The 10,708-nt window shown below is 42.9% G+C and overlaps 1 protein-coding gene across 3 annotated transcripts in view; it reads left to right on the forward strand.

Moving 5' to 3' along the window:
* CILK1 (ciliogenesis associated kinase 1) overlaps positions 1-10,459 on the forward strand; it is a 46,963-nt gene extending 36,504 nt beyond the window's left edge. Inside the window, exons 10-14 of one of the 3 annotated variants that reach the window (XM_025268340.3) lie at positions 504-691; positions 803-951; positions 2,867-2,995; positions 4,805-4,901; positions 5,998-6,120. In XM_025268340.3, coding sequence (XP_025124125.2) covers positions 504-691; positions 803-951; positions 2,867-2,995; positions 4,805-4,866 — 528 coding nt within the window. In that variant the 3' untranslated portion in view covers positions 4,867-4,901; positions 5,998-6,120. The other 2 variants (XM_006056780.4, XM_044928990.2) reach the window with 2 other exon arrangements.
* The last annotated feature ends 249 nt before the right edge of the window (positions 10,460-10,708 follow it).

The raw sequence follows: 10,708 nt of genomic DNA on the forward strand, positions 1-10,708 counted from the left end.
GTATGTGTTTATAAATTTCCTATTGTAGCTAATTCTGTACTTAAATAGGATCCAGGTCTGCTGACAAGGCAAATAAGGTATTAATTGCATTGTTTTCTATAAAAGAGCAGGTGATTGACACTTTAGTTACATTCTCTTATATTCTATTTAGGACAGTGTCAATCATGCTAACTCTTTCAGAGATGAGCCCTGGATGAGAATCCAGCTACCTTCCTCATATGCAAGAAGTACCCTAAAGGTCCTTTTTTAAAGCCTTACTTACACAGCTTAGTGTCCCTATTGAATGGAAACTGATGTAACCTGTGCAGGATAAGTGAGAGAAGTCGGGGACTGTTTCCCACCATTGCCTTTTCCAATAAGCAGTGTATATTGGGGAAGACTACACCCCAGGACCCTCCTCTACACAACCGAGGAAGTTCAGAATGGGGCTTACTCATGGGTGAGCTTCACTAATGCCAAGTATTACTTCTCCTCCCCACCCGGCTACCCCCTTGTATACACAGAAAATTCTCACTGGCCTGGAGCACAAAAATGGTGAGATCAAGCCAAAGAGTAGGAGAAGATGGGGTCTCGTTTCCAGGTCAACGAAAGATTCCGATGACTGGGCTGACTTGGATGACTCGGACTTCAGTCCATCCTTCACCAGGATTGACCTAAAAAACAAAAGACAGAGCGATGAGACGCTGTGCAGGCAAGTGTGGGCTCCCATCTGCGCACGGACTGCCTCTGGGTTTCTGAGGTTGTCTTCACATCCCATGCGCTGCCAGCTCGTGCTGACCAGAACATTCTTTTCCCCGTTCAGATTCGAGAGCATTCTGGACCTGAAGCCCTCGGAGCCTGTGGGCACCGGAAATAGCGCCCCCACCCAGACGTCCTATCCCCGGCGCGACACGCCCACCCTGCGGTCGGCGGCCAAGCAACACTATCTGAAGCACTCTCGGTACCTGCCTGGTAATAACACTTCCTGCCTGTGCTCTGGTCCCTGATGAGAAATCGTGTCCCCGGAATCTCGAGTTTTGCAAAGCTTCTGCTTTGGACGGTGGTTTTTTTTGGCTGCACCTCGCTGCATGTGGGATCTGAGTTCCCTGACCAGGGATGGAATCCGTGTCCTCTGCAGTGGAAACTCAGAGTCCTAACCACTAGCCCGCCAGCGAAGTCCCAGGCTTCACATTCTTTTCTTGCCTAAGATGAGAAATTTGGTAGAGGAAATGGGGTCCAGTCCGAGGGAGTGAGGAACCAGGAAGAGCCAGGCAACTCGCCTGGGGTCTCTCCAGCCCTGTATGCTCTCAGGAAGCCAGATGGGAGCTTAGCACCCCCATCTGACTTTATGTACCACAGGGGTTAAGTGAAGACACTCTAGTTGGAGAGTGCCCAAGCATCTCTCCAGGCTCTCTGTATTCTAAGCATATAGCATCAGCCCACTTTTCATTCACAGATTCATTCCATCGGTGAATCTGTATTGACATCATTTTGTGCGGGGTGCTGAGAATATAGTGGACAAAAGAGCCAATTGGGGCCACTGGGTTGCCCATCTTCCAGGGTCTCTGTTCGCATCACAGTCTGTGCAATGACTTTAGCCAGCAACCTGTAGACAGTATCCTCATCCTCATATTTTCTAGTGGTGGGAGGCAGACCCTAAATAAGTGGGCACACAGTAGTTGCAGATGGCAACAGCGGTTGTTAAGGGTGGTGTAATGGTGGCAGGAGCTGGGCCCCAGAGATTGGGAGGGAGCTCCATGTGCAGAGCGATGTGAGCACAGCATGCCCGGCAGAGGGAATGGCCAGTGCAAAGGCCAGGAGGCAGGAAAGGGCTTGGCTTGTGAGAGGCCGCATAGCCTGATCACTGTCAGAGGTGGAGGATGGTTTAGGACATAGGAGGCATCTTTGGGGTCTTGTAAGAAATTTGGATTTTATTTCATGAGCAACAGGAAGCTCTTGAAGGGTTGTAACTGGAGGAGTGACACGGTGTTAGCAACACCTGTGTGCTGTGTGGGCGAGGGACGCACAGGTTGTCACTGTCATCCAGGTGGGGGCAGTGGTGCTCAGGTTGAGGGGGTGGAGTCCCAGGGCAGGGGATGGAGGCCCGGCTGACTCACTGCTTCCCCCCTGCCTTCTGCCTTGATTGGGAACAGGCCTCCTAAATACTGCCAGACCTCGTCAGGGATGGCACTGTGGCCTTAGGAGACTGGCCTGAAGGGAGACCTATTTCTTCTTGACTCTAGAGGAAGAAGAAGGATAAAGGATGGATTCAGTCTTTCTGTTCTGAAAGATGGCCGTGATGCCCGATGGCCATGGGAAGTGGGTGGTCCGGGGGTGGGAGGGCAGTGGTTTGTCTTGCAGTTGAGATCAAGGCAGCCTGAGAAGTGAGGGAGTCAGTGACGGTTGTTGGTAGAGACCAGAATCAGCACTGTGACGATGGTCCATGTGAGGTAAGGGGATGGAATCTCAGAATTCAGAAAGAGGCGAGCAGAGGGCTGCAGAGCTAGGCATGGGGTTCTGGAGGGACACAGAAGAACTTGGGCAGCTGATGGAAAGGCAGTGGTCTGCAAAGGTGGGTGAGTAGGAAGGCCAAGGGGCACTGAAGCCCAGGAAGGCACCAAGAGGTCAAGACATCAGATGTGGACAGATCTGTTGGTAGATGGTGAAGACACTTCTGTCAGGCCACCCACCAGTGAGACAACCCATTCACCCCAGAGACAGCATCTTTCCTCTGCCACCTATCCAGTGGCGTCATCACGGTCAGTTTTTGATTGTTGAACCATAGGAGGTCTTTGACAAATTGGACTCTGCATTCATCTCATCTCTGACATGTGGTATAAGACTGAATATAAATTTCGCATTTGAAAAAACATTTTTGCCCTATTAGGAATAAATATAAGAAACGGTGTACTCCCGAATCCAGGCAAGGATTTTATTCCACCTAATCCATGGTCCAGTTCTGGTTTGTCTGGAAAATCTTCAGGGACCGTATCAGTGATCAGCAAAATAACTTCAGGTGAGTAATGACATTTACTCCCTAAATGATAAGAAGCAGGTTCTCCAGGTGTGGCTGGGTGAGTGCAGAGAGACAGGGGATGACAAGCTGTGGAACCATGAGGGCCTCTCTGGTGTGGAAACCCTGACCTTTTTTCCAGGCCTGTGACCCTTTCTCTCACATGGTAGCAGGCCCTGGGGGCTTGACCAGCTCCCTTGGGCTCTGCCATCAGGAGTAGAAGGGGAGGACAGCAGAATTCCCTGGCTTTAGGGAAAAACAGTCTTACAGATTCTGGTGGGCTTCCCAGGTGGCGCTAGTGATAAAGAACCTACCTACCCATGCAGGAGACATGAGAGACTCAGGTTTGATCCCTGGGTCAGGAAGATCCCCTGGAGGAGGGCATGGCAACCCACTCTAGTATTCTTGCTTGGAGAATCCCAATGGACAGAGGAGTCTGGCAGGCTACAGTTGATAGGGTCACAAAGAGTCAAAGGTGACTGAAGCAACTTACATGCACACACGCAGAATCTGGTTTCTGAGGCCCTGCTCTATGGTCTGCGACCTCTGGGTATCACAGGGTCTGCCTTGTTCTGGCTTGTCCCTTCCATCTCACGGCTCAGCCTCAGTCCAGGGCATCGTTGGAAGTGAGACAGTTTGGAAGGCGCTGCCCACGCTTTTTCAGTAGATGAATGAATTTCAGATGCACCCCACACAGGCAGCCCCTACCATGCGTGGCTTCCCCTTCCACATGCCAAGTAAACCCCTGGGCATCTCTTCTCTCTGCCTTTGTCCATTCCGTGTTCATATATTTTAAGGAGTTCGAAAGGGAAAGAAAGAACATATCCACACCCACGTACTCACCACCCAGCATATAAAGTCAGACTCTGCAAACACACACGATTGCCTTTCCTTCCCTTGTGGCCTTCCCCTCCACCCCCAACCATGTCCAAATTGGGTGTTTATTATTTCCACAACTTTTTTTTTTTAGAATACAAGAAATACCTAGCATGGTTTGGATGTTTTAAAATTTATATGCATATAATCCTGGATCTCCACTCATGTTAATAATGCATATATGCATTAATAATATATACAGCAATTATACACACATAGAATATATTTCACATTTGTGTAGGATGACATATGCAATGTATATGTATATGATACCATTTATTATTTATACTAGAATATAACTTTTTTTAAAGTTCAAGTATAGTTGCTGATCAATATTATGTAAGTTACAGGTGTGTGATATAGTGATTCACAATTTTTAAAGGTTATGTTCCTTTTATAGTTATAAAATATTGCATATATTTTCTGTCATGTACAATATATCCTTGTGACTTATTTTATACTTAATAATTTATACTCCTTAATCCTCTGCCACTCTCTTGTCCCTTTCCTCTTTCCTCTCTCCATTGGCAATGATTAGTTCTCTATATCTGTCATTCTGCTTTTTTGTTATATTCACTAGTTTGCTTTATTTTTTTATATTCCATGTGTAAGTGATATCATAAAGTATTTGTCTTTCTCTGACTTAGCATAATGCCCTCCAAGTCCATCCATGTTGCCACAAATGGCAAGATTTTGTTCTTTTTTATGGCCAAGTAATATTCTATGGTGTATATGTACCATATCTTTATCCATTCATCTGTTGATGGACACTTAGAGCATTTAATTTATTCATCCGGTCTCTTCTTGAACATGAAGGCTATTGATCATTTTTACAGTTAGAAAGAGTGCTGGAGTGAATACTGATGCCCCCTACAGGTGTGCACATGTGATATGATCACGTTAGGTTAAAGGCTGTGCTCATCTTTGACTTCACAGATTTTGCCCAACTGCTGTCTGGCAGGGTGCAGGAGTTGTGCCGTGTCCTTGATGCCTCTTGATACCGTCAAGATTGCAGATGTGTGCTCATCTGAGGGTGTGCAATGGCATCTTACTGTGGCTTCCACCCGCATGCCCCATTGCTAATGAGGGTTGAGCATTTTCTCTTGTGTTTACTGACTCTACCTTTTCTCTGTCTGTGATTTCCTTGTTCTGATCCTCTTTCCATTTTTCTTATTTAGTCACCAAAGTTGCAAAAGGTGCTTCAGCTGACCAACACAGCTCCTGATACATGAGCTCCAGACTGTTTTTTCCACTCTGCCTTAAGTCGTTGCCAAGAATGCTCTGTGTTGGGAAGACACAGAACAACTCTTCCTCTCATGTGCTCTTCCTAACCAAGGAAGTTAGGTCTAACTTCCTAATGGATCTGTGTTATTTGTATAACATCCTTCAGTATTCCACATGCACCTTTAAGCCTTCGTAATAAGGCTCATTATAGATACTCACCCATACAGCATGTATTGATTACTTGCTATGAGTAAGGCTTTCCATGGACCTCCTGGAACACTAAGATGAGTAGGACCCAGTTCCTGCCCTTAAAACACTCTCAAGGCAGAAATGACATAAAAAGTGAATGTATTTAGTGAATTTTAATAATGACTAATTTTCTGGTTCTGGACAAGAATATCTCTGGTGTTGAATTATTTATGATGGCTAAACAATTAACATAACCTGTATGCTAATCAATAAGAGAAACCTATATGCTGATCAATAAGAGAATGGTTAAATGAGTTACGGTTTAACCATACTCTGAAATTCATCCATACTAACATGGAAGGCTAACTCTTCTATATTATTGAGTGGAAAAAAGAAAATTCCAGAACAGGTTAAACTGATTATTACAAACAGAAAGACAATTCTAAATGTCTCCTTTTTTTAACAAACAAACCCACCAGCCTCCTTGTGGGTGCAGGCTACAGTCTCAACACTGTCTGTACACCTCGCGCCCCATCCCCCTGTCTTTCTAACAGTGTGGTGTGGTGGAATGTTCTGCTCCGAATTCCCTCTTTCCTAATGCTTTTCCCCCTGAAAATCAAAACCCAGTTCTCTGTTGCCCTGTGCCCCTGTCCTTTACCCTTGTCGGTGTCCTGTGCATGTCTTTGCAGTAATGAGCTTTTTCTTTTGCAAATCAGTTGGTTCCAGCTCTACAAGTTCTAGTGGACTGGCTGGAAACTATATCCCTTCCTTTCTGAAAAAAGAAATCAGTTCTGCTCTGCAGAGGGTCCACTTGGCACCTATTCCCGACCCTTCCCCGGGTAAGTTCTATTTGGGATTATTATTATTTGTGAATTTATTCAAAAATAGTTATTAAACAAGTGCCTTGTGTCAAACGTGGTAGGCCTAGGGTCCACAAATGAAGGCGACAACAAAATTCCTTGTCCTCCTGGAACCTGTACTCCACAGACAGCAAGTAAACCAAATAAGATGCTCCAAAGTGCTAAGGGGAAAATAAAGCGGGGAGCAGGGAGCATGGGGGCAGGAGTGTAGGGTACAGACGGGCATTTTACACAGGACAGCCGAAGGAGACCTCACTGCAGAGCAGCCATCGGGTAAAGATCTACAGGAGATGAACAAGCAAACTCTGTATTTTGGGCTCATAGTGCGTGGGCCTGCAGGCAGAATGGGCCTGGCAGATGCAAGGAAATGGCAACCCACTTACAGTATTCTTGCCTGGAAAATTCCATGGGCAGAGGAGCCTGAGGGTCCAAGGGTTTGCAAGAGTTGGACACAACTCAGCGACTAAACCACCACAAATTCCATGGGCAGAGGAGCCTGGGGAGCTACCGTCCATTGAGCCGCAAAGAGCTGGACATGACTGAGCACACACCGGAATGACACGAGTGTCTCTGGCCTGCCTGATACAGGATGAGGGTGTCCTTAATTGGGAGGGCCAACTCCAAGGGCGTGGCTTCTCTTGAGCTCTGCTTTTCTGATATTTATGTCACCAAGATGCTCTTTGCTGTACTTTGTCTGGGCCCAAATCAATCAGACCCACCCTTCTCTTTCCCTACAGGCTATTCTTCCTTGAAGGCTGTGAGACCTCATCCTGGACGACCGTTTTTCCACACCCAGCCTAGAAGCACTCCTGGGTTGCTGCCCCGGCCTCCAGCCGCCCAGCCTGTACATGGCAGGACGGACTGGATCGCTAAGTACGCGTCTCGGCGATGACTGTCACAAAACCTTTTGTAGGGCACAGTAGGACCCTGTCCCTTGGCCAGCTGGTATTCCACCTGCAAGAGACTTTCGGTTGGTGGAAAAGCAAACACTTTATAGTTATTCTTCTGAACTGAGACATTTCAATATTCTTTTTTAAAGTTTTTTTTTTAATATTGATTTGAATGCAGTACTTTTTTTTTGTACAAAGTTATTTTATTCTAAAACTGGGTCCCATTATTTTCTTAAACAGCAGCATTTTGTATATATGGATTATGTTTTAGCATTTTATACAGTCAACTTTGTAAGGAACTTTTTAAAGATTAATTGATTTTCCTTTGGGGTTCCAGATAATATTTTATACAGATTTTTAAAAATATAATAATATTGATGCAGTATTGCAACAGGGGTGCAATTTACAGCTACGCGATAAAGGGTTATTTCCTCAATGTGTGTGGATATTTGTGAAGTGGTTAAATTTTAAATGTGGCATATTCGGTACTTTAAGCTTTTCTGGACTGACATCAGCGCTAGAAAACTGACCATCTGCCATTTCTCAGTACCGTGTTATTGGTTTGACTTTTTAATACCGCTGTGCTGTTCTGAAAGTACTATTACATAATTCACTTTGTTTTCTTTTTACTCCCCAGATGAAAAAACTCTAAGTAAATATTTTTAGAAATGTTTACAACACGTTTTTTGGTGGCTGGTGATAATCCAGCTGAAACCAAGCTATGCCATCACATTCTATTTTCTTCCATTTTTGAAGTCACTTTCTATAAGTACCCATAAAAGGGAAGCTTTTGAAGCCAAAAGGTTCTCCACATAAAGGTTAACACAGTGACTTAAACTTATATCCCTGCCAAGATACATGACCCAAAAGCAAAGTTTCAAAGTAGCACAACCCTTAGAATGTTGCATTTAGCTCAGTCCTCCAGGCCTGGCCAGAGATAGACGATGAATAGTCATTGTCTGCCCTCTGGTCCAATTATCAGGGCAATTTGGGGAGCAAGAAAAAAATAGATGGCAGAGGTCCCACTGGTCTGTGAAGCCACAGTTACCATGATGTCAAGTGTCCGTCACGTGCCACATTTGAAGAACTCTAAACCCTTGTGTAGTTTCTTTCAACAGTGAGAACTCCATTGGGCAGAGGCTGTTCCATTGAGAGGAATGTTTACAGCAGTTTTGAAAATGACAAAGCTAGTTTGGAGACAGAAAAAGGAAGTCCACTCTGATCCACCTCTGTCAGGCACGCTCACCTCCACTCGTGATTACCTGAAAGACAAGAAAGAAGGTCACTGCCAGTGAACGTGACATCATCTCTAGAGTGTATAGACTCACTTTCTCCCAGGGCTCAAGTCACTTTTGTTTGGTTCTAGGATATAGCAAGTGGAGTCAATGAAATTGTCATTTTTGTAAGTTAAAATGATAGGTGAAAATGAATATTGGTACTTTAATATGGCTCAGCCTAATAAGTGGATAAATTTCTGTGTTGATGTATTAATAATATGTTGCAGCCCATGGTTCCCAAAGGGCCCTCACCAAAAATCAGGGAGCAATTTGTGTCTTCGAGAATCTGACTCAAAAAGGTACTTGACCAAGCACCATGATTGCTGGGGGCATGAGAAAAGCAAATGATGGATGTGGATTTGAGAGGTCATATTTTCCTGTTAACAAACTGGCAGCAAAGCTTCAGGAAATAAATATGTATATGTAAGCACAACTTGAAGCTGAATTTATTTCTGTATTATATTCTCATTATCTCAATCAACAGAGAATGTGTTTTCAGAGATGAGTCCTTTACTATGCGGTTAATATTTATTTCCCCTTTCTGTATTAGGAATAAAAAGTAAGTTAATCTGAAAGCTTACCCACCTTGCTAGAAAGCTGGTTTAAAATCGTAAATACCCTCTAGAGAACCAGATGGATTATGAATGCCATATTCTTGGTCCTCTAGCTTATGTTAAGGTCATTACATTTTAATTGAAAAACCTACTTACCTGGTTACTATACATTATAAAATTGTTTTTGTATTACTTTTGTAGGGCCTCAATACAGAAAATATTTCTCTTTTCATCCTCTTCCTCTTTCCTTTGTTTATCAGCAGACAATTTCCCTTATTCATTTGAAAGTCGAGAAGCTGACACTGCATTGAGTAAAATAGAAGGCTGAAAAAAACAAGATCAGTTCTAAAGAACTAGCAAAATCCTCTAAAGTTCTCTTTTATTCTCACCCTGAAATGGGTAAAGGATGCACTGAGCATACAAGCTGTTTACTGTAGAAAGGGAAAAGTCACCAATACTTTGTTAAGTAAAAAGAAAATACTGCCTGTTGCTTGTATTTTTAGTTACTATAAGATTATAAAATCTACTACAAGACACCAAGAGGACTGATAAGTTTAACTATACCTACCCACGACTGTACCTCATGTCAGGCATAAAGTTTTAGGGGACTTCAGGAGATGGTATAGTGCCCAAGAGTTCAGTGACGGTGATTATGCCAAAGGGTATGCGTGTGAACTGCAGGGAAAGTCGCATGAGCCTAAAAGCTATTCTTCGTGTGATTGTTCATTTCATAGTAAGCTGCCATTAATTACTAAGCCTCAGCCAGCTCATATATGATTTAAATAGGAAGGAAACCGATTTTCTCAAGCAGTTTCTTACAGATCTCTTGCTTCAAGGACCATAAACGTCTAGTAAACGGATGCTGTGTCATATTCTGGAATGATAAAAAATTAAACACTTGACTCCAGACAAGCCATGTAAAACAGAATTGTTTTTAAGTACGAATCACCAATACTGTTGGAGTTCACAGGCACCATGTTTTCTTACGAAGTGGCATCAAGCCATTGTTTTGTGCCATTTAGGAGAGAAAAAGAATACAGGCTGTATGTTTTAGCTCAGTGTGTGATCCAAAGCAATATGTTTATAAGAAAATGTTTGATGTACTAATTATTTTCTATCATTTAAAGCATACTGTAGCAACTTGTTTAAGATATGTGGTTAATTTTTAGAATTATTTTTACAATTTCCAACCAAAGTACTGTATTTTATATAATTTATTGTGAGGACCTTCTCATGGAAACCAACAGAAGACAAACTGGGGGGGCAAATATCACATTGATCTGTATTATCAGTTTCTTACAGACACTGCTAATGTGAATTTAAAATGGCCTGAATAGTCTTCTGATCTTGGATAGTTCAGTACTGACAGCAATTTCGTCACCTGATTTGATTACAAGGGAGCAACTAAGAATATATTTAATTATAAAGCAAATATTCATAATGATGAGAAGATAGGAGGACCGAAAACTATTTACTCAAGCCCCTTCTGAAATAAAAATGTTCCTTTTTGAATAGTTTGTCCTAAGGTGTTTAAAAATGTTAACTTTACTTAAGGAAAATTCTGCTCCGAATAAAGTTACAGTTTAAGAAAAATTGATTTGAGTGTTCTGTTTTTGTTGTTATGTTCTTCCATCAAACAATAACATTACTATTTCCTAATTTGAAATTTTTATATTTTATAATTTCTTAATACCTACTAGAGTGTTTACTGCTGTGAAATTGGTAGCATATACTTAGGCCAGCAGTAGGAAGCGGTATTTTGCAATGTGGAGACTATTTAAATTTAGCTTTTAGCAAATTAGGTGACTAGGAATATTTTAACAAAACAAAAAGCACATCAAAACAG

The sequence above is a fragment of the Bubalus bubalis genome, chromosome 2 (assembly GCF_019923935.1).
Source record: "Bubalus bubalis isolate 160015118507 breed Murrah chromosome 2, NDDB_SH_1, whole genome shotgun sequence".
Classification (NCBI taxonomy): Eukaryota; Metazoa; Chordata; class Mammalia; order Artiodactyla; family Bovidae; genus Bubalus; species Bubalus bubalis.